At 46.7% G+C, this 22,986-nt stretch overlaps 1 protein-coding gene and 1 long non-coding RNA gene across 3 annotated transcripts in view; one reads left to right on the top strand and one right to left on the bottom strand.

The window, feature by feature from the left end:
• LOC115091874 overlaps positions 1–11,913 on the bottom strand; it is a 65,514-nt gene extending 53,601 nt beyond the window's left edge. Inside the window, exon 1 of the long non-coding RNA XR_003856834.1 lies at positions 11,815–11,913. This is a non-coding gene — a long non-coding RNA (uncharacterized LOC115091874). The remainder of the gene's footprint in view (positions 1–11,814) is intronic.
• LOC115091873 (protein Wnt-11-like) overlaps positions 9,544–22,986 on the top strand; it is a 105,670-nt gene continuing 92,227 nt past the window's right edge. Inside the window, exons 1-2 of one of the 2 annotated variants that reach the window (XM_029602156.1) lie at positions 9,544–9,791; positions 12,487–12,733. In XM_029602156.1, coding sequence (XP_029458016.1) covers positions 12,651–12,733 — 83 coding nt within the window. In that variant the 5' untranslated portion in view covers positions 9,544–9,791; positions 12,487–12,650. Of the gene's footprint in view, positions 9,792–12,483; positions 12,734–22,986 lie in introns of both variants that reach the window. The other variant, XM_029602155.1, reaches the window with a different exon arrangement.

Genomic DNA, 22,986 nt, shown 5'->3' with positions numbered 1-22,986 from the left:
GGCTAAAAATCCCCCAAATATATTTCCTCATGGGCCTTCATCCCTGGCTTTTGCTCACTGAGGTGGCAGCCTCTGACTGAATGGGCACAGACGGTGGCTCCCCCTGACCCCAGCACAACTTCTCCCTTGAGCCGGTCAGCGGGTGTCGCCCTTGAGTGACGATGCCTTCCCCGACACCATCTGAGCCAGTCAGCAGGAGCCAGGTTCAGAAATCGAACTCGGTTCGCTGCCAGGGAAGTCACTGGACCCTGCTCATAAAATGGCTCTTCGTTTTCTCACAATCCGATTGATATTTATGGAAAGATTTTGCCGTTTGGGAGAGAGCAGGCAGCATTTGGGATTCGCTTTTGCGGCGTCGCCATCCTCGTGTGACCGGCCTGCGAGACGTATGTCCCAGATGAAGAATGTATCGCTGTACTTAACATCCACATTCCTGCAGCTCGTAACATCAGCCCAGAAACATCTGTTCTGATCCCCATTGGGACCAGTGGCAGAATCTGCTGATGGGCTGCCAAACTGAATTGCTTGCGCTCAGATTACTGATGTCTCTTGCTTTAACCATTTATATTTGGCGTTTATGATTTCAATTTTATCGGGGGATATTGTTCTGTACACTGCTTTGAGCAATCCTTTGGAAAGGCCATTTATAAATCAGAAAAATAAAAAAATCACATTTTTAGCTTTTTTATTTTTTTGCTGATGTGGCTAAGAAGAGTGCAATTTTTTAAATCTGATTTTCTTAAAAACATCAAAATATAGATAAACACCAAAGTACCTGTTTGAGGTTAACCTCTAAATGGTGTGCTAGATTTGGTTTTAAAATTGTTGGTGCTTTTTGAAATCTGTAAAGACACAAAATACAATCTGACAAAAAGGGCCATCACCTGTTTTTCATATGTTTCAGAAAAATAGAACTGGGAAAATTTTTTTTTTTTCAAATTTAGTAGAGTGGGAAGGATTGGGAAAGAGACTGGGGGGTTCCTGTATCCTAAACGTTTTCCCGTAGACACAAAACAGGAGAAAACTTTAGTACGTCGGCCCCCGGGTCTGCCAAATGACAGAAAAACAGTTTGAAAATAGCAATGCCGTGAGTGAGGGAACTAAGGTTTAGTATAGAGGTTCCCAAACCTGTCCTGGAAGACCTCCAGCCAGTCCGGTCCTCAGGATACCCACAATGAATATGCATGAAATACATTTGCATGCACATTTTATCTCATGCATATTCATGGTGGAAAAGCGTCCGTTTTATCCCACTGCTGGCTGATTTTGCTAAGGTTGCTGGACGCCCATAGCTAAGCGCCACTTGCTATACTGTGCGTGCACATGCGTGTACACTGTGCGCCCAGAATTTTTTATTTTAAATCAAGCCCGTATACCTTTATTTTTCAACACCGCAAGAAGTAAATTTAAGTATCACAACGATACTAAGAGGAACCACAGAGGACTGTAGCTTTTAATTTCTCATGAGCCCTCGACTCACGGACTGACTTTACGCTACTTCTGGGGCTAGAGCTAAATTTGTCACGTTAAAAAGTGTGCGCTGGGTGCCCGGCGATTTTCTGCTTCGGAGGGTAATACTAATAGCCTCATCCACAGGGAATTTACATGTGATGAGCACTATCGGCTATGCATTTGTTTGGGTGCTCGTTTTGGACGCGCTAATCTCCTTATTACATTGGGTGCTAGTCTAGCGCGTCCGAAATGGGCGTCCAACTGCGTTGTAAACCTGTGCGCTAGGCTGGGCGCACTTTATTTCGGGGGTTACATGCGTGGCCAGGTCTTGCGCATTTTACAGAGGGTCTGGCCACGCACACAACCCCCATTATGCGCCGAAGTGTCGGGCCTGGGGTGGGAAGGGGAGGGGCAAGGACGGCCATTATTCGCTGTCCCGGGGAAGCGCGTGCCAGCAGCCAGCCGGCGTGCGGAATCTACACCTCATGCTGTGTGCGATATGCCTCCCGACCTCTTCTCACTGACCTACAGGACAATCGATCAAAACTGGTGTGGTCGTGACTGCCAAGACCTCTTCGGCTTTCCGGTGGACTCAGTAGCTTGCTTTCAAGCAAGAAATGCCCTCGTTCAGTATAGTTCTGCAGTCCTGACTGGAATGGCACAAGTTGTCGGAGGAACTAACTAGTAACAGATTCAAAATTAATTCTAGAAAATAACTTTTCAGTCAACGTATGATTAAACGATGGAATCTGCTGCCGGACAGTGGTCAAGGCTAGTCACTAGGCGGAGCTTTAAAAAGAGCTGGAGACGTTTCTAGAGGACGGATCCATTAACCCTTATGCGGCTGGACAGCCTTAGGCTCTACAATCACCCCTTGGAACCCTGCCGTTAACTTTCACTTCCTGCTGGTGATGTCACTTCCTGCTAACTATTTAATGTCTTATTGGGAATTTGACTGTAATCCACAACAGACAAATGGTTTAATATCACTAAAAGAATAGGGAAAAGAACCACAAAGACCCGAGTTTTACAGTTCAAAAACACAGACTTCGAGGAAATGGGGAAGTACCTGGAGGAAGAACTTAAAGGATGGGAGAACGAGAGAGATGTGGATCAACAGTGGACCAATCTAAAAGGAGCAATCACCAAGGCAACTGCTCTATATGTTAGAAATGTAAAGAAAAGCAAAAGAAAATTGAAACCTATCTGGTTCTCAAAGGAGGTGGCTGACAAAATTAAAGCTAAAAGAATAGCATTCAAGAAATATAAAAGATCCCAAAGGAAGGAGCACAAAGAAGAATATTTGTATCAACTGAGGGAGACAAAGAAATTAATCAAGTTGGCAAAAAGTCAAGCAGAAGAGAGGATTGCCAAGGAGATAAAAAATGGTGACAAAACATTTTTCAGATACATCAGCGAAAAGAGAAAGGTCCAAAGTGGTATAGTGAAATTGAAAGGTGGTAATGATCAATGTGTGGAGAGAGACGAAGAAATGGCAGAAATATTAAACGAATACTTCAGCTCTGTGTTCACTAAAGAAGACCCTGGAGAAGGACCATCTCTACACAACAAGAAACTGGAGGGAAGTGGAATGGATGAAAATCCTTTTACAGTAGAAAATGTGTGGGAAGAGCTAAAGAACCTGAAAGTGGACAAAGCCATGGGGCCTGATGGGATTCATCCAAGGATATTGAGGGAGCTCAGAGATGTTCTGGCGGCTCCGCTGTGTGACCTGTTCAATAGATCCCTAGAAACGGGAGTGGTGCCGAGTGATTGGAGAAGAGCGGTGGTGGTCCCGCTTCACAAGAGTGGGAACAGGGAGGAAGCTGGCAACTACAGACCGGTTAGCCTCACTTCGGTGGTGGGAAAAGTAATGGAGTCACTGCTGAAAGAGAGAATAGTGAACTATCTACAGTCTGGAGAATTGATGGACCAGAGGCAACATGGATTCACCAGGGGAAGATCCTGTCAGACAAATCTGATTAACTTTTTTGACTGGGTAACCAAGGAATTGGATCGAGGAAGAGCGCTTGATATCATATACTTGGATTTCAGCAAAGCTTTTGATACGGTTCCGCACAGGAGACTGGTGAATAAAACGAGAAGCTTAGGAGTGAGGGCCGAGGTGGTGACCTGGATTGCAAATTGGCTGACGGACAGAAGACAATGTGTGATGGTAAATGGAACCTTCTCTGAAGAGAGAGCGGTTTTAAGTGGTGTACCGCAAGGATCGGTGTTGGGACCGGTCCTGTTCAATATCTTTGTGAGCGACATTGCGGACGGGATAGAAGGTAAGGTTTGTCTTTTTGCGGATGACACAAAGATCAGCAACAGAGTGGACACGCCGGAAGGAGTGGAGAGAATGAGACGGGATCTAAGGAAACTGGAAGAGTGGTCGAAGATATGGCAGCTCAGATTCAATGCCAAGAAGTGCAAAGTCATGCATATGGGGAGTGGAAATCCGAATGAACTGTATTCGATGGGGGGGGGGGAAAAGCTGATGTGCACGGAGCAGGAGAGGGACCTTGGGGTGATAGTGTCTAATGATATGAAGTCTGCGAAACAATGCGACAAGGCGATAGCAAAAGCCAGACGAATGCTGGGCTGCATAGAGAGAGGAATATCGAGTAAGAAAAGGGAAGTGATTATTCCCTTGTACAGGTCCTTGGTGAGGCCTCACCTGGAGTACTGTGTTCAGTTCTGGAGACCGTATCTACAAAAGGACAAAGACAAGATGGAGGCGGTGCAGAGAAGGGCGACCAAGAAGGTGGAGGATCTTCATCGCATGACGTACGAGGAGAGATTGAAGAATCTAAATATGTACACCCTGGAGGAAAGGAGGAGCAGAGGTGATATGATACAGACTTTCAGATACTTGAAAGGTTTTAATGATCCAAAGACAACGACAAACCTGTTCCATAGGAAAAAAATCAGCAGAACCAGGGGTCACGATTTGAAGCTCCAGGGAGGAAGATTCAGAACCAATGTCAGGAAGTACTTCTTCACGGAGAGGGTGGTGGACGCCTGGAATGCCCTTCCGGAGGATGTGGTGAAGAACAGAACTGTGAAGGACTTCAAAGGGGCGTGGGATAAACACTGTGGATCCATAAAGTCAAGAGGCCGCCAATGAAGAGTGGGTGACTCGCCAGAATGACGGCTACTGCCTGGAGACAATACCCTTATTCAATAAACATACACATGCTTACTGTGACTCCAACATCGCTCTAAGCTTCAACAGCAAGAGGAAATGTGGAAAAATGGATTTACACTCACAAAGAGGGGAGTAGCTGGCTTGTTACGGCGGTTACTACCCCAAACCAAATAAGCCTGATGCTTCACCTTCAATGCATATACAGCATAGTTCTCTGCTTCAACGGCAGGGGAGAAGAAAAAAGGGTTCGCACTCACAAAGTGGGGAGTAGCTGGCTTGTTACGGCGGTTACTACCCCAAACCAATTGTGTCCGATACTTCACTTTCGATGCATATCCAGCATGGCTCTCTGCTTCAACAGCATGGGAGAAGACTGATACATCACGCATTTCCAGCATAGCTCCCTGCTTCAACAGCAGGGGAGAAGAAAAACAACCAATAAGGACTGTATAACATAGTCTGGGTAAAACAAATAAGCATGGGTGTAGCTTGCTTATTGCGGCGGTTACTACCCCTACTACCCCTAACTAATCAAGCTAGATATTTCAATGGTGGGGGTGGAAGGTAAATAGAACCAAGAGCTAAGAGAAACAGATAAGTATGAGAGAAAAAAACATGTGAGGCTTGCTGGGCAGACTGGATGGGCCGTTTGGTCTTCTTCTGCCGTCATTTCTATGTTTCTATGTTTCTATGGATTGTACTATTGTTACTATGCAAATGTCTGTAAGCTGCCTTCATTGTTTTCAGAAAGACGGGGTAGAACTACTATAGACAGCAACGCCTAGTGACCACTCTGGGGCCATGGATCCATGGTTCCTGGGGCCCCGTCAAGCACTGCTGCTGCTGCTAGGGCCGGGTTAGATTGGAAGGGGGCTCGGAGGAAAGGGGCTTAAAAATGGAGAAAAAGCCCCAAGGGTAGACGGGAATTTAAAGCTGGTGGAACTCTTGCCCCAGGAAGGGGCTGGTGGTGCTTTTGAAGCTGGAAGCCCAAAACAGCAGGAGGAAACCATTGCCCCACACTGAAAGGGAAAATTTGAATAAGGGAGGAGTGCGATCTGCAAAGATCAAGTGCGCCTGCCATCCCTGGGTAATTCTTAAGCTGATGAGAGGGGTCACAGCGGCTTGCAAGGAAGCCATTTCTCGCAGGGACTTGTAGAGCTCCTTGAACTCTGCCAAAGGCAAAGATAAAAACCATCAGATCTGAATTCACTGCCATCTGATTAAAGATGGGAGTCACTAACTGCCCAATGAAGGCTACTGAAGCGTGATTATAGCAAGTGAAAGAAAAGAAATAGGTAACTATAGAGGAGGAGAGGATAGATTTTGGTTATTTATTATTTGAATATATTTGCCTTCCCAAGATGCTGGCATGTTAGTCCCACTTAAATATGTAGCAATAAGGCTCAACCAAATATATCCTCTCCTTATTTCTCCATCCCTAAATTGGGATACTGCAAGCGCTGTGGATCACTGTCACCATGGATATATATTTAATTGATTTTATGCCAACCTATAACAAGTAATGTAAGCAAAATCTGTGTTTTCCAGTCTTGGCCCACCCTGAGAAACTGCGGCAGTGTTGACATTTCAGTTCAGAGGTGCCAGCTCCATGGGAGCTGCACGGTGCTTGGCCTCCTGCATCTATCTTTTGGATCTGCAGCGGCAGAGAGGCAGCTGGATCGGGTGGCACCTTTCATAACCTGGGCTCCCCTTAAATCTTTACAGGCCCGACATGAACCCAAATCCTCCACTGAACCCCGCTGCCCTCTTACTTGTTTTCGGTCGTGTGTCCTGTTTCTCTGTCTGTCTTGACTAGAGTGTAAGCCCGAAGGCCTAGGGACTGCCCATTATGTAGTGCTACACATAGGGCTGGCGGAAGCACTAGCAGGCCGATACAGTAAAAGTCGCGGGAGAGCGAGCGAGCGCCTCTTTTCGGATAGGAGCGGCAGCTGTCAGCGGGTTTGACAGCCGACGCTCAATTTTGCCGGCGTCGGTTCTCAAAACCGCTGACAGCCACTGGTTCGGAAACTGGACGCCGGCAAAATTGAGCGTCCGGTTTTCAACCCGCGAGCTGATTTTAAATTCTTTTTTTTTTTTTTTTAATTCTTTTTCTTACTTTTGGGACCTCTGACTTAATATCGCCATGATATTAAGTCGGAGGGTGCACAGAAAAGCAGTTTTTACTGCTTTTCTGTGCACTTTCCCGGTGCTGGCAGAAATTAACGCCTACCTTTGGGTAGGCACTAATTTCTGAAAGTAAAATGTGTGGCTTGGCTGCACATTTTACTTTCTGAATCGCACGGGAATAATTTGCATGTTGCGGGCGCTATTAGTTTCGGGGGGGGGGGGGGGGGGGTTTGCCGCGCGTTTTCGACACGCTAGCTTTACCCCTTATTCAGTAAGGGGTAATAGCGCGCCTGTAGGCCTGTAGGCGAGCTAGGCCTGGGACCGGGGCGCTGACCATTAGGGGGGCATGAGCAGCAAAGAGGGGCGGGGATTCGAATCTCCATTCCTGTTTGGTAGGAGTCGGGGCTGCGACCGGGGGTGGGGTGTTAGGGGTGGGTGGGGGGTGGATGTCAGTGTGACCGGGGGGGGGGGGGGGGGGGGGGGGCAATGGGCTTGCAGAGGTGCTTAGGGTGCCTAATCCCCTTGCACTGGTCCTGGCTACACAGCTCTGCATACATCTGCTATGCGCTATACAAATAATAATTCCAAATTGCTTGCAATAATTTTGGACATTGTGATCTTCTCAGATGCTGCACAAAGTTAATTTACGTAGCGTTTGAAATGTGTGCTGGGAGGTGGGCACATAAATGGTTCCTATGCGGTGGTATTAGAGGATCAGTGGTAGTTTATCTCTACTGTGCAAAATAAAGCCACTTTTGTTGCATTTCCTGAACATGAAAAACACAGAAGCAGAAGCCACCTTGCTCGATATTTTTGCTTCCTGGGGTGCACACGGGAGTGCGGCTTTCCTGCTTTTTCCGGTTAAGTGTGTGTGTGTGCGTGTGCCAATGCAAGCTGCTTACTCTACTTAATCATTAACTGGTAATTATGCTGTCCTGCTACCTGTTTGTTCTTCAGCTTCCCCGGCCACCTGTAAACAGGTCAAAGTATAAAGGGAGACCCGCAGGGCGAACGAGCGCTCGCCAACGGCCGCCGTAGGGTGGCCTCGCTCTTTCTGTGCCCTCGGGGCCTTCCCTGCAGATCAAATGAAAGCGGAGTCTGGCTCGCGCCCTGCTTTTTTTGTGTGCATGGCTTAAGATCTCCGTGCGGGCTGAGAATGGTCCCTTCTCGGCCTTTTGGCGGAGACTGAGAATCCCTCCAACGCCCCCGCTGGAGGAGACAAGAGTAGGTTATGAGGATGGCCCAGACGGAAGCCTCTCATCCTTATCTTGGGCTCCTGCAGTCTGGAGAGGCCCTGGACCTGTGCCCTTTTAATATAGGCCTTGTGCATTAAAGAAATGCTCCCTTCCCCCCCTTTCTTTTCCTATTATATCCTATTCACTAGCAAAATATTGAGAAAGGAAAGGTACACAGAGGGAAAAAAAATATAACTCTTCCCTCACCTAAAAAAAACCAGCCCTTTTATTATAGGGCTCATTTCTACGGTGTTTACCCCTCGATTCTGTTGCCCATAAAATGTTGTTTATATCACTTGAGAGAAGTGGGAATATCCGGCACGGCGCTAAAATAGTTTCAGTCACGTTCAGGTGGCAGACAGCAGCAAGCAAGAATGGGTGAGCGCAGCTCCAAACGGTTTGCTGTGCAACACGGGAGTGACACAAGGCTCAGTGCCCTCCGCCTTTTCATTTAATATTTTATCTAAGACCGATTTGACAAATTCTGTCTAATCTCTGCCAGGGGTTTCGCAACGGACGTGGATGATACACAATTCTGCATCCCTCTGCCCCCCCCCCCCCCCTCATGGGCTGACACGACCTCCACGCTCTCCCTGTGTCCGCTTGGCGATGGCTCACCCACGATAAGCTTGCCCTAAATTTAGCCAAAGCGGAGGTGCAGTTCCACCTCCACCAAGCATGGGGCCTGGGATTCACAATCGGTTCGAAGTTATCGTGTCTGGTTTATAAATTGCATTCGCCGCGGGGACGTAGACCCTTACGACAACCCGCAGATTTATGCTGTGTCGTTCAGGCTTTTTTTTTTTTTTTTTTGATGACAGCTCTGGATTATTGCAACGTGATCTATCTGGGTTTTCCGGCCTTGACAACGAAACCTTTACAACCTTCTGCAAAATGCAACAGCCAGGCTCATTGCTGCTCATGCAGGACGAAAACGTTTTATGTTTGTGAAATAGTGTGTGTGTGTGTGTTTTGCTGTAAGCGGCCTCAGGCCAGGGCATCGGTGGCATATAAATATGAATAACTCAATGCTACCCCAAAGTTGTCCAAACCTGGGGTAACTAAATCAGGAAGAGGATGTAAAAATGAGCTCCGGGGAAACTGCTGTCAATCTCCATTCTTCTGACCTTAACCCTCCTAAACTTAGGCTTCCCTGATCTTTTTTTGCCTTATGGCCCACACAATTAAATATTTAAGGAAGGGAAGGCATGCAAAGAAATATTTCTCAACTTTGCTTTGCAGGTAAAGCAAATTGATGCGACTCACTATATAACCCCGTCCCCTGAAAGTGCTTTCTATTGTTTTCTAATTTTCCACTCTGTAAGCTCTGGAGCTACCTGCGCTTTCTCTAATCTTTTCTTTGGGGGTTGGGTTGGAAAGCAAGCACACGACTTCTTTATTTATATATATATATATTTTTTTGTTCGCTGAACAGATCAAACATTGGCTGATCCCGTTTGAAGCTGCAGATCCGGAGCTCGCTTTGTTATGCTAATGCGGTCTGACATCACTCCGGAGATCAAAGCCTCGGGGACCCGATATAAGCAGGTTCCTTTAAGCAGGGAAAGGAGGGGAGTCGGAGGAGCCTGCAGCTGGCAGCGCTGCGACACCATCCCAGCCAGGAAGGAGGGCATCTTGTCCCGTCCCGTCCCCCCCCCCCTCCTTTAACTCTTTGCCCAGCCCTGATCGCGCGCCCCCCCCTTTTCTAACCGGATGACCCCGCAGGGTGTGTTGGAGGTAGGACGGGCACTCCTCGGGATTTGGTCTTGCAGCGGATCGTGCCGGCGGGGAGCAGGAGGCGCGCGGCCGAAGCTCCCGGCGGGAAGGTAAGAGAGAGAGAGAGAAAGTGTGGGACTCCGGCTGGGCAGCCGCTTGCTCGCCAGCGGTGGCGGGGGTGGCTAGCGAGTGGCCGGTGCCTTTCGCGGGTTGGCTCGCTCGCCTTGCTGAAGTCGCCTCCCGCTGGGACGGCAGGGGAACCGGGCGGCGGGTGGTTCGGAGGAGCCGCGCGACTCGGCCAGAAATCCTTAAGCACTCGGGGGGGGAACTGGCGGCGGCGCGCGAGAGAGATCGCCCGGGGCGGCAGAAGCCCCCGGGCAGTGGCCTTGGGCTCTCTGCTCCTTGCAACCGGAGGATCCTGCGCACCAGTTAGGAAGCCGCGGGGAGTTGCACAGCTTTATCTTTCAATCTGCAGCTGGAGCGGGACGGGACCGGGACGAGAGTCCACCGTGGAGTCAGCGGGGCGCTCGCTATTTGTACGTTTGCAGGATGCGGTCCACCCATTCCCCTCTTTTTTTTTTCTCCTTGCTCCTCTCTAATAACTTGCCCAGACCGTGCCATAAATATATCTGTACAGTTTTATGGGGCACCTAAATCTCGTTTTTATAGGCGGCGATGTGATACGCTGACATCGGCAATCCCCCCGCCTTAAACTTTCCGGACCGCAGGCTTGAACCGGGACAGGGGTGTGGGAATTAGCGGGAAGTACCTTTCAGAATAATGGAACCAGATTCGGGGGGGAGAGGGGGAGCCGTGGTGAGAAAATGATACCGGGAGGGTTGAAATCTGGATCTCCGCTGACATTAATGTGACTCTAAGTCTGTAACAAAGGAAAACTGATACTGCAGGGCTGGGCGACCGCCGATGAGCGGAAGGAGGCCTGCAGGTACACGGGTTCCCGACCCCGAAGAGCTTACTTTTTCTTTCCGCCCCTCTGGTCGTGGTTGTTCCCTCTCTTTCCTGTAGCAGGTAGATTCTCTGAGGCTGGAGAGAGATCATCGAGGAAGAAATAATTTACTGGGGGGGGGGGACGAAAGTGTTTCCAGCAGACACTGAAGTACTGGCTACCGCCGTGAACCGTGCGACCTGTGCCCGTGACCCTAGTGAAGAAGCCATCTGAGCACGCCGGGCGGGCTGAGCCTTATAGCGGGCTCCTTTACGTTGGAGTACAACTCGGTTTTCTTTTGCATTGTGCGCCTGCATCGGGGGAGAGGGCCGGAGAGAGCGACACTTGCATAGCGATGGCTTTATTAGTAAAGAGCCGCAAGGGACTTTGCGAGCTTTCTGCTTCGCTGCTGGTACAATATCAGCTCCAGCCTAAGAACCGAAGGGCTTTTTTTCCTTCAGAGCTGATGCTTATGTGTTTTGTTTTTTTGCTGGTGTCTTCCCCCCCCCGGGTAATTCCTAAATCCAGGCCCATACATTAAGACAAACCGAGTAGGGGCTCCCTCCCGAGCAATTTGGGGGAATCCCAGGCCCAAGTGGGAGCCGTGAGCCTGCACCCGTCCTCCGCAGAGAGAAGGGAGGATCGAGGCAGGGAGCCCCTGCTTGGATCTATTGCCCGTAATACAGAGGATCGGGCTTTTCAAGTGCAGTGTTAAAGATAAGTGCGGAGAACCAGGCCTGGCCGAAAATAAAAACAAGAGAGAGGTGATTAGAAATGCCCCCGTACTAACTGCCCCTATCAGTTCTTTGATAAAGGCGAAGTCGGGGGCTGAGAGACTAAAGAACCAGCGTAGCCGGAGGCCCGCCGTGGCAAAATAATATATTTGGGCCTTTCTGGGAAAAGCCCGAGTTTTCATCCAGTTATGCTCATGCTGCGCTTCTCAAGTACCTTTCCCCCCCCCCCCCCCCCCCCCTTTCCGTATGAAAATGCCAGGTGAAGTCAAACCCGATGCTGCATAATCCGGACAACCCCGCCCTCGCCGGCCAGGGGAAATAGCGTCAGGGTCTTGGATCATCAACACCCAGTTTTCACTCGTTCTTTAAAAGGTGGCCCCTTTAAGAGCAAAAAAAATAAATAAATAATCGGCCCATGTGCCACCCAGATATATATAGATTCATGCAGCCTACCTTTTGTTTTACTGGGGTGGGGGCAGCGTTGTCTGCAGCTGGATGGACGACCCCTGGAGATTAAAATAAAAGCTGCCTGTCTGTCTGTGCAAGCGCTGGCTGCTAGGGCCCGAGACCCACGTGCGTGCGTGCTGCAGCACGAGAGCTAATGAGGTAGGGGGGAGGGTTGGGGGCACTTTCTGCAAATGCCCTTCCAGCCCGGCGGGGGCTCGGGCAGATGTCAACCTCTGCACTCCTAGCGCTCCGCAGCCCCCCCACCCCCCCCCCCGGCCTTCCGCACGGATTCGCTTTGGGCTGCCTGAAAACTGCAGATCGGTTAGCGATGGTTTGAAATTGATTTTTATTGTTAGTTTGTTTCTTTCCTAACGACGTAAACTTTGGGGGGAAGAGAAGGAGGAGAGAAAGAAAGAAAACTCTGAAATCGAGCCCATTAGGTTTTTGCCATATGGAGAGATGAAACGAAAACATTCAAGCGGGGGCATAATTCAAACCATACGTTTCTTGTCGTTGTGGGCAGGAAAGTTTTATCTAAATATGTAATAATAATAATAAAAAAAGTACCCGGAAAAAAAAGAGAGAGTTCATGATTCACCAAACACTTCTCTAGAAAAATAGATTTATCTTTCACCGCGTTAATATCTCAACCGGATTTATATGTTTTGTCTCCAGCAGGTCCTATCCTCCAGGCCAAGAGGACAAGCGGCTAACTTGACGGAATCCATCTGGATACATCGGATATTTTAATTTTGGTTTTGGCCAAAGTGGTTTTTTTTTTTTTTAATTTCCCTGCGATTTTATTTTTTATTTTTTTTGGAGTTGCGCGTTCCTGTGCGAAAATGAAGCTGTGGCCGCGTTTGCTTTCTACCGCTTTCTTGTCGCTGGTATTACAAACCGGAATGTGCCATGGCATCAAATGGCTGTGAGTATGGCTTACGCATAATCAAAATTAAGAGAAAACCCACGAGATAAATGAACGAATTAAAAGCCTTAGTTTCAATGCTCTCTTCCCCCCGTGTAGAATGGAGCATTGGACGCCGTGCAGCAGTGCTGTTTACTGTTTTATATTATAAATCTGACTTTAGCATCTTGTTTTTGGCTCACTCCACGCGATGAACACATTTTGAAAAGTGATTTCATCCAGCAAGAACTTTGCCCTTTAATGTTTTGTTTTGTTTTTTTCCAGTCAGGCTTCTGAAAGAGAATAACAGGGTAACGTGCATGCAGCACCCTAAGGCTCCCAGAATCAGTTTCAACCTAGTTGGAAACGCTTCTTTTCTTTCTTGAAGGTCTTGTGGGAATGAATCGCCTTGGGGCTTGTTGCCTGCGATTTAAATAAGGCGTTAAAACCAAGGAAAGGCTGATGGGTAGGCACTGGGCAGGGAGGGTTCAGGATCACCTGAGGGGAGATCGGCCCCGTTCACTTGAGGATCTAGAAGAAATCCAGTCCGCTCCTCTGGCTGGATTTGCCCTGAGAACAACAAAAATCTTCCTCCTTGGAAATGTGCGAGCCTTACTTACCATTTATCTAGAAATAAGATTATATTTTCTCCTTTGACTCGCTCTATGGCGTTCGGTTTGTAACTTTGCAATCTGGATGTGAATCGGTGTGCCTGTCTTTGGATTTTAGATTTAAGTAGTGGCTGCCCTTTCCAAACGTGAGCTGGAGGCGAGTTTACAGATGCAATCTTATAAATTTAACCATCGGCGATATGAAGGGCCGTAGTGAAACGCTGGGAAGCGGAAAGACTAGACGCGTGCCTGAGAGGTGCAGAATATTAAACCGGGATGTTTAGAAAAAAAAGGGATCAAAGTTACCTAACATCACTGCACAGTCCCTCTGGACCCTGCAACTCTGAACTTGTCAGACTTTGATAGTAAGGCAGGGAATAATATGCTAAAAAACACTTGGGAACCATGCAATCAGAACATATATATATTATTGATCCTGCGATGCGAAAATAGCCTCGCTTAATACCTTCCTTACTACCTGTTTGGCGCTGTTATCCTCCGAGGAAGCAGCAGATCGCCCCCTCCAGGTCTGAGAAGGCTTTTCAGGATCCGATTTCTACCCCCAGGAAGGGTGGACGGCCTCGTGCGACGCCCGGAGGGTTGGGGCCTGCCCTCTGGGGGAGCGAGAGAGAGGGGGACGGTGTGTGGGTGACTTTCCCCCCTGGCGCTGTCCCAGCCTCTCCCCCGGGATTCTTTCGGCTGGGCAGCTGGAAGCTTCTCTGACGTTTCAGTAATTAAAACCGAAGTGAAAATCACTGTAAAATAAAAGCAATGGGGGGAAACCCCCCCCCCCCACAACTCTCCCACAGCAACCAGAGACTTGTTTGATAACAATAAAAAGCCAAGGGCCCCATATAGCTTTAGAAATGAAATTAAAGTGTTTGGCAGCCTGCCTCTGGGCTCCATAAGAAACTGTGCCTAAGTTTTGTTTTGTTTTTAGAGAGAGAGAGGAGTGCTAATTGCATTCCTATCCACCAAGGTGGCATTTCAGGGCAGCCGTGCGAGGTGTCCCAGGAAGGTTTCTGCCTTTAGGGGGTTAAATCCCTACTTTTTGAAAATCTGACGGTTTAGGTAAGGAATGGACATCTCGCAGCCAAATGGGCAACCCTCCCGGCCACCCCCTCCCCTGGGTGGGGGCAGATGAAAGTTTAAGATTAAAGCGGTATTTGAAGTATGAATGCAACCAGATGCCCCCCCCCCCCCCACCCCCTGCTCCAGTCGCACCTGCTGGAAACCTGCGCGCAACTGTTCCGGCCTCCACTTTTGTATTTTTTTTCTTAACCGAAAGTCTGGGCCAGCTGGGATTGTTTTGCAAACCGTCTTGTGATTTCCAGTTTATTTATTACTGTTTTTGCTGGGTGCCCCTTACCCAGGTTTCTCGCTTCTGATCTCCGCGCGCTGTGATTTATTCAAAGCCGTAAAAAAAAAAAAGTTCCCATCTGCTTTTTAAACATTTTTGTTTTAATTCATTCTAAAATTAAATGCTTTATATTCCCTTCTGCCTTCAAACAAAAAAAAGGAGAGGGGGAGGGAACGAAGACAAACCTTTTCATCTCCAGCTTATTGATTTGTATTAAGGGAGCGATCTTCCCTTCTGCCATTAATTTTTTTCAGAATTAAAATGCCTGCCGGCTGGTGTTAGTTCACTTAGGGCTTGATTTGATTAAGGCTTTTTTTTTTTTTTTTAATTTCCCCGTTTTGTGCTATTACCAGTGACTCGCCTTAGTTTTAACCGAAGAAAGATGGCGGTGATGTGTCCCACTGTCCCTGCTTTCTTCCAGAGGGCTGGGGCGAGGGAGGTGCGAGTTGCAAATCTTAGGGGTGGCTGCAGGACGGAGATCAGACCCGTCCCAGACCGATCAGAGAGGCGCGGTCAGCTCCGCATGTGAGCAACAGGTCAGAGAGCTGGAGGGGGACTTAGCAATGTCCCCTTCTCAGCAGACATCCCCTGCAAGGCAGAGTCCAGACTCTTCACAAGGCCCCAGCTACTTCTTTTCAGGATAAAACGTAATAGATGAAAGCCCCGTATATAGGCAGCAGCTTTTTATTGGATTAACTCCATGCATTTGGGCCTAGCAGGCATGGCGAGCTCTGCTCCCTACATCAGCTCGGTGCAAAATGAAGCCAGCGAGGGCCAATGTTACCCGACCATAGCAGGAAATTACAGGTTGCATTGCAACGGTGGTGTGGTGGTGCTTGTGTAAAAATTGAAAGGGAACCGTGCGCTGCTTGTTCGGTCAAAGGGATGCTCTGCTATATATATTGCATTTTTTTTTCACAAGAATCACTGTTTGTGTGAAATGTGGAGGTGTGCGAGATTTCATGGCCACGGGTAAACCTGCAGGAGGGGATAGCGCTGAATATCCACTGAGCGGTCCAAATATCCAAATATATATATAATTTTTTTCTGTGTGTGTCATTATATACGTGCCCTCGGAGTAATGCTTTCAAATTTTACCAAGTACTTGATCATTTTCACAATTCGGAAATTTGTACGCAGGAAGAACCGAAAGAGCTTGCAAACATCTGGTTGACAGAGAGAAGAAAGATTTGCAGTTTGGGCATAAAAAAGAACAGAGAAATCACAGTCTCTGGTGAACCGTACCATGCAAAACACAGATTCCCCCTCCCCCCAAAAAATTATTACAAATGAGTGAGTATAGGGAAAGGGGGTGTTTAAATACCAGGGATAATCTTGTTTTTATTTTGGATAGATTTAAGTATCTCAGCTTGTTTACGGTGCCTCTCCCCCCCCCCCCCCCCCCCCCCCCCCTTATTAAAACTGTCAAAGATCTGATGTTTGTGAGAGCTTGAGGCATAAGCCCAGGCTCCTTTCCTGGTCGATGCCCGACCTTGTTCCCGTTTGTCACAGGTAATGCCCCCCCCATCAAAGGACCTTCACTCCCTTCCCACCCTCTGAATAAAAAGCAAGACCAGGTGACTAAAGGTTGCACTTGGACTAGTAGCCTCCATGTGAGGAGGTGCTGAAAGGCCTCCTTCCTTTTGCAAATGGTGCCCCTTTTTTTTCTCCTGCATTTGCTCTGCTGCTTGACGTTTTTCATTTTGTCTTTTTTAAAATTGAAAATTCTGGTTTCTGTTTTTAGGGGGGGGGGAGGGGGGAGAGCCCTTTGCAGCTTAGGAGAGGGGGGCAGAGAAGGGAAGCGCCGCTGGGGTGTAGCAGATTCACCTGGATGTGTTCAGGAGAGGGAGGGAACCACAGCTCCTGGTAAAACTTGCTGGGTTAGCTCTGCGCCCTGTCCTGCAAAATTGGAGATGGAGACCATAAATAAGTCGCAAAATACATAAGCTTGGTAAATTCACCAGCTGCGCGGATAAACAACAGCAGGCTGCAATGTATGTGTAAAATATATATATATTTCTGTTTCTAGGCTTTTCCTTTAGAAATTTCAGTGTTAGTTTTTTAGCTATTTTAATGTTGATAATTTGATGAGTTTCAGAGTTTTTTTTGTCTCCTCACCTATCTCCGCTCATTCAGGCCAATAACGTAAAGGGCGCTTAGCTTGGACAAAACGCGTGCCAACCCCCCCCCCCCCAAAAAAAAACCTAATAGCGCTCAGCACATGGAAATGCATGTTGATGAGGCTATTAGTCATTCGCCCCAGATACAGAAAAAAAAAAAAATTGCGCCCATTCCGCCCATTTTACGCTCAGAAATTTAATGCCTGCCCAGGAGCGATGTTTTAATTCGGAGGAACCAAAAGGTTAAAAATAAATTTAAAAAAAAAAAAAAAGTGTGCCGGCAGTCAGGGTAGGAAAACGGATGCTCAATTCTACCAGCGCCCCATTTTCCCAACCCCCCTGGCTGTGCACAGGTTAGGAAACCGAACGCTTGTAAAACTGAACGTCCATTTTCCAAACCCGCCGACAGCCACCGGTCCGGGGCCTTCTGCTGCTAAGGAGGCGCTCGGGGCGCGCTGCTGCCTCTTAACGCCTCCTTTTTAGCACGACACCCCCTCCCCCATTTAAATATGGTATCGCGTGCCCAGGAGAGGTGGTCGGGCGCGTGTTAGAAAAGTGGGCGCTCAACGCTGATTGTGGTTCTTGTACCCCTAGCTCTGTCAGCAGCAGCTGTGCAGCAGGGAGGAGATCTTTCCCAAAAAGCTTGCACAGCTGAGGAGCCAGCAGCACAGAGCAGGCCCGGAGACAGAGTTATGGATCCCAGGCAGGCAAGGGAGATGACGGTGGGGGATCCAGTGGTGTTTACCTGATAAACACCATTGTATTAGTTTTTGAAGTGTGAATGTTTGTTTTTCTTAGTATTTATCACATAAAACTTAAAAACGGTATGTGTATGTATGTATGGGTATATAATATTATCTATCTATATAAATATATACATATTTAACTTATTTATTCTTTTCTGCAATTCTAATAATATTCAAATTTTTTGTTTTTTAAATTCTAAATTCCAAGAAAATCCATGCTGCAGCTTTTCAGAATTCTCTTTTAATACCCCGATGAAAGATGTGTCTGTTCCTGCCAGTTGCTTTATAGTGGAAGCATTGCTATGGTGAGCTTAGCAATGATGGATTTCATACCACTTGAACATTTCCTCTGGTACGATTTGGGGGATGGGCATTCGTTTCCATTTGTTTCGGTAGTTTATGTATGTTAAATTTTAACATGCATGAAAATTGACTTTATGTTTGCAAAATGGCATTTCTATGCACAAACTACCGAAACAAAATGAAACAAATTGAAAAAATGCACCAGAAAAGGGGAAAAATGAATGAGGGAACCAAAACAAAATGTTTTTGTGTGCATATCTTTACTATTTGCTTCTGATGTAATTCAGTAGAGCAGGTTGCCCTATTACAGTGAAGGTGCCTGTCTTTATAATGAGATGGGTGACATGGATTATTTAATGAGCACATTACTTATTAAATTTAAATGGCACTCACAGTGGGGCCGCTTCAGTGTCACAAGGGCTAGTGCCCAGGTTAACCCGCAGTTGGGCGCGCAGTTTGGATGCACATCTGATGCAAAAAGGGGATATGCACATCCAAACTTCCTCATCCCTAATAGCCTCATCCCATGTAAACACCATGCAGCTTCTGCCCGCAGTACAAAAAATTCCCGCTTGCCAAACGCGTCCTTATTGTCGCTGCGAATTTAATACCAGCCCAGGCGCTGGCATTTAAACCTTATAGCGCGTATTGGGCTGAACAAAAATACAAAAAGAAATCATGCTTTCCGTGGTTCCCCATGCTTAGTATTGTCGCGTTACTAAGAAGGAGGAACCGCAGAAAGTTTAAAACGCTTCCCTGAAAAAAAGATTTCTATGTGCACAATATACGTGCAGAATGTACACACTTCAGGCCGTGTGTATATTGTGCTGGTCAGTTAGCTGACACGGGACAAAACAGACACTCGTAAATTGAGCGTCTCTTTTGGTAACCTGCACACAGCTATGTCTTCTGGGTGCCCAATGCCAAGGACTTGCGAGGGACACCCGGTTTATCCCTAGGGTGTCCGTTTTAGCTCGGTGGCTCGTTCACGTATTGCACTGGGCACCAAAGAGAGGTGAATGTGCGCTCATTAGAAAAACAGGTGCCCAGTTTGGACGCGTGGTTTTCACGCGCACTTTATTGCATCGGCCTGAATGTGTGCAGTACTGTACGAGGCGAACCTAGGCAAGTCAAGTCCATGATACAGAGAATAATTAGCATGTTATAAACTATACAATGGGTGAGGTGAAAAAGCTCTGCATAGATCAACTACGAAAACATTAAAAAAAAAAAAAGTTAAAAGCTAATTCATCGCCATCTGACTGCATTATCAGAGAATTCATGTAAATGAATCATCTTAGAGCAGGGCTTCCCAAACGTGGCCTGGTGACCCTGACAAGCAGTCGGGATGTCAAGATATCCAAAAAGAATAATATGTACGGGCTACATTTGTCAATACTGGGTCTCCAGCTCTTGCATAATTGTGGTGGATATCCAGAAAACTTGATTGGCTGGGAGGTCACCAGACCAGGTTGGAGATGCCCTTAATTACCATGGGCCAGATTTTCGTTTCCACGCGCGGGTGTAGATTTGTGTGCGCAACCCGCCGCGCACAAATCTACGCCCGATTTTATAACATGCGAGCGCATGAGGGAACTTACCTTCTGCCCCTCCCCTACCTAAATCCCCCCCACCTTTATTTTTTTACTGATCCCCTGCCCCCGCCCCCATGTGTCCGGTGTTCGGATGCTGCTCAGTGGGGACAGTTCTCTTGCCCATTTATAGCAAAGATTCTCGGACCCATTTTTCCTAGGAAAATAAGGTTTTAATTATTTATGGCTTCCGTTGCGATCTGCCTTAAAGTGAGGACGATGTACTAAGACCTGCTAAATTTTTCAAAGGCTACTCTGCGATCTAAAAGTGCGTGCTTGCTAGAGCAAATAGCTAAATTTCCCATGCAGTTTTTGGCATGCAAAATTTTATTTAAATTTATAGTTGAGTGACTGCAATGCAAAGTGGCCCCTTAACTACAGCAGCAGAGGGTAGAAAAGCCATGTGTGAAACTAGCTTTTCAAATGCCAATTTTTGAAAACTCTAATGATTCGTCAATGAGCTGTCCTTAAAGCTTTTGCATAAGGTTCCACGCCAAACCTCTGCATGCTTTTTTTTTCCCCCCGTTGGGCTTTTTGGCATAGAAGTATTGGTATAATAATAGTGCGCACAATTTACTATATTGTGAAGTAAATTTTCAAAAGATTTGCATGTAAACAAAATGTGTGTGCACGTAAAACGGTATACGCACGAGTATATTATATTTTAAAAAGAGCAAAATATACACGTAAATCGTGGATTGCAAATAAACTTGCGTGAGTGAAAATAGGGGTGGGAGGGGTGTGAGACTGGGCGGGGCCAACGGTTGCAAGCATAAATTGCTCTTTTGCAAACTGCCCATGTAACGTGCACAAGTCTTTTATTTGCATGTATTTACTCCTCAATATCACGTGTAAGTGTCGTAAGCATCTCAAAAATGAAAACTATGACTGGGTGGGGAGTCTGGGTGAAAAAGAGCTTCAGTCTGAAGAGCCACAAGGGTCTTTATAAGGTCGGCTGGGCTAGGTGAACTGGTGGACTAATTGGTAAAACTGGTCATTTCATTGCCACCCGCATGTTATAAAATCCCCTGTCTTGTGCCTGTAAAAGCCGACTTACGCAGGTTAAATGCGCCCTAGTAACACGAGTAAAATCTATTCAAGTATCCCTTTAAAAGCTGAAGTACAAATACATGGTTATGTCATCTGTGCACACCTTTCTGCCTATATTACAGCTGACCTGGAAAAGTAGCACATTTGCCACTACTTAGATGGACACATTTTGAACTTATTTGGATAAGTAGCAGAATTTATCCGGCTAAATTCCGATTTATCCGGCTATTTAGCAGCAGACCTACTGAGTTGGGTAAGTCTGAAAAGCACTACTTATCCGTCTAAGTAGTGCTTTCAGGATTTATCTGGCTATCTGCCTCTACGTAGCTGGATAAAGCGGCATTTCTCTGGTTTTTACATGCTTGAGCATATATGCATGCCTATGTGCTTGTATTTTATAAGCGGCACATATCATTTCCGCACAGGTGGTTATAAAATACAGTGGTAAATCACCGTGAGCCCATATATTCATGTCTATTGGTGCACGAGAGCAGTTTTGATAGTTAACCTTGCTGTGGGAAGTTCATCACAATTTAGTACCTTGGCTTCAAGATTTTCAAATCTTTTTTGCTTTTAGACAGCAGTTATTAAAAAAAAATTAAAAATCCCCAAACTGTAAGGAAAGCAAACATTATCAGGGGTTTAAAAAGGGAGACCGAGTATATCATTGTCTATCAGACTTAGCCCCTTAGTGATTTGGTTCATTTTGTGGTGCTGATATCTTTTTGATGATTTATTTGTGTATTTTTAAGTTTCAAATAAATTCCTTGAGAAAACGCTTAAGTTTCAGGGTCCTTAACAACAGCATCAAACAATTGTAGATTATTTGGGATTTTGCGTAAATGCAATAAAAGCGTCTGAAAAAAAAATGTTTGGAAGGAATATTAAGTATCCCAGCTTGCACTTTATCTTGCCCGTGTTGTTTCTTGTGCTGTCCATCCTAATAATTTCGTTTGAAGAATTACCTTTGTTATATTAGTGTCTTTTATAGGGAGATGGTGGGAGAGGAGGAGAGAGCTGGGGCAGTATCTTTTGCAAACAATTCCTGCCTGTAACATTCAGAATTATATATTTTTTTTTTAGGTTTGAAAGTTGTTGATCAGATTAGGCCCGAAGCCTTGTTTTCAGCTGAGATCTGTGCAAAGGTGGACAAGAAGTTAACTCTCTCCCCAGGGTGCTGAGCCATGGGGTGGGGGGAATGCTATGCCACCCTGCTGAGTCAGTCTGCAAGGTTACAAGCCCAAAAGGGGAAGGGCGGAGCGCTGGTAGCGAGGCTTTTGCCTGGGGGAGGTGCTGCCTTGGGTCATGGAACCACACACATGGAACCATATTCCAGAGTGAAATGGGAGAACGCTCAGTATCGTTATCACTTCCATAAATCATGAATCAAAACATTTTACAAATACAGCTCTGGGGCAAAACAGGGTTCGATATCCACTTAGGGCAGGGATGGCGGGCTCCAGTCCTCGAGTGCCACAGACAGGCCGGGTTTTCAGGATATCCACCATGAATACGCATGAGATTAGATTTGCATACCGTGGAGGCAGTGCATGCAAATCTCATGCATATTCATGGTGGATATCCTGAAAACGTGGCCTGTTTGTGGCACTTGAGGACTGGAGTTCACCAACCCTGGTTCAGGGGAAAACTCTGATAAATTCCTACAGTCATTGGTTGTGTCCCTGTGCTTTTACCGCACTATAACGAGAGGCTGGTGCCATGAATATTGTTTTATTTTATTTTATTATAATGAAGTCTGGCAATGATTGCATTGGTGGTAGAAGGCAGCAGCAATGTGATGCATGATTCTTTTCCATTTCTAACATTTGGTGTGGCTCTTCGTCAGGCAATTCAGCACATCTGGAGAAGCGCCATTTTGTTGGTCAGTGATGTCATCAATGACGCACACAGCCCATTGCAGTCTAAGGCAGAGTTTAATCTGTCCTGGGCACCCCTTTAGGGGATGTGCATGGGTGCAATTTTATTCAGGTTGTTTCATTTCGTTCCTTTTTTTTTTCTTTTGTATCCGTTTGTTTTCCTACTTTCCATGCATGATTTTGATTTTACGTGCAAGAATCATACTCATGCAAATAGTCCTGTTTTATGCCTGTAAAAAAGCCCTGCACACATAGCAAATGAAATGACTGCACGTTCCTAGACTGTGCCGCCAGTTGAGTTTTTCCAGAATATCCACAGTGAATATGCAGGAGAGAAATTTGCATAGCCTGGATCTGCACAGTATGCAAATTCTATTTCCTGTGTATTCATTCTGGATCTCCTGACAGGCTGTGCCCTGCTCTTAGTCCTTTGGCAGAACTACTTTTTTTAAATTTCACTCTCTGAAGCCTAAATTGCCAGAGAAGTTTGCGGTTCTAAAGACGTGATGTGAGCAAGAACAAATCTATAAAACGTTGCTCTTTTGAATGGGTTCGGATTGCAGTGAGATGTGATGTTCTTTTTATTAAATGAAATAAGGGACTCTCTCTCTCGCT

The sequence above is a fragment of the Rhinatrema bivittatum genome, chromosome 5 (assembly GCF_901001135.1).
Source record: "Rhinatrema bivittatum chromosome 5, aRhiBiv1.1, whole genome shotgun sequence".
NCBI classification, from domain to species: domain Eukaryota; kingdom Metazoa; phylum Chordata; class Amphibia; order Gymnophiona; family Rhinatrematidae; genus Rhinatrema; species Rhinatrema bivittatum.
This window is presented reverse-complemented; position numbering and strand designations above follow the sequence as displayed.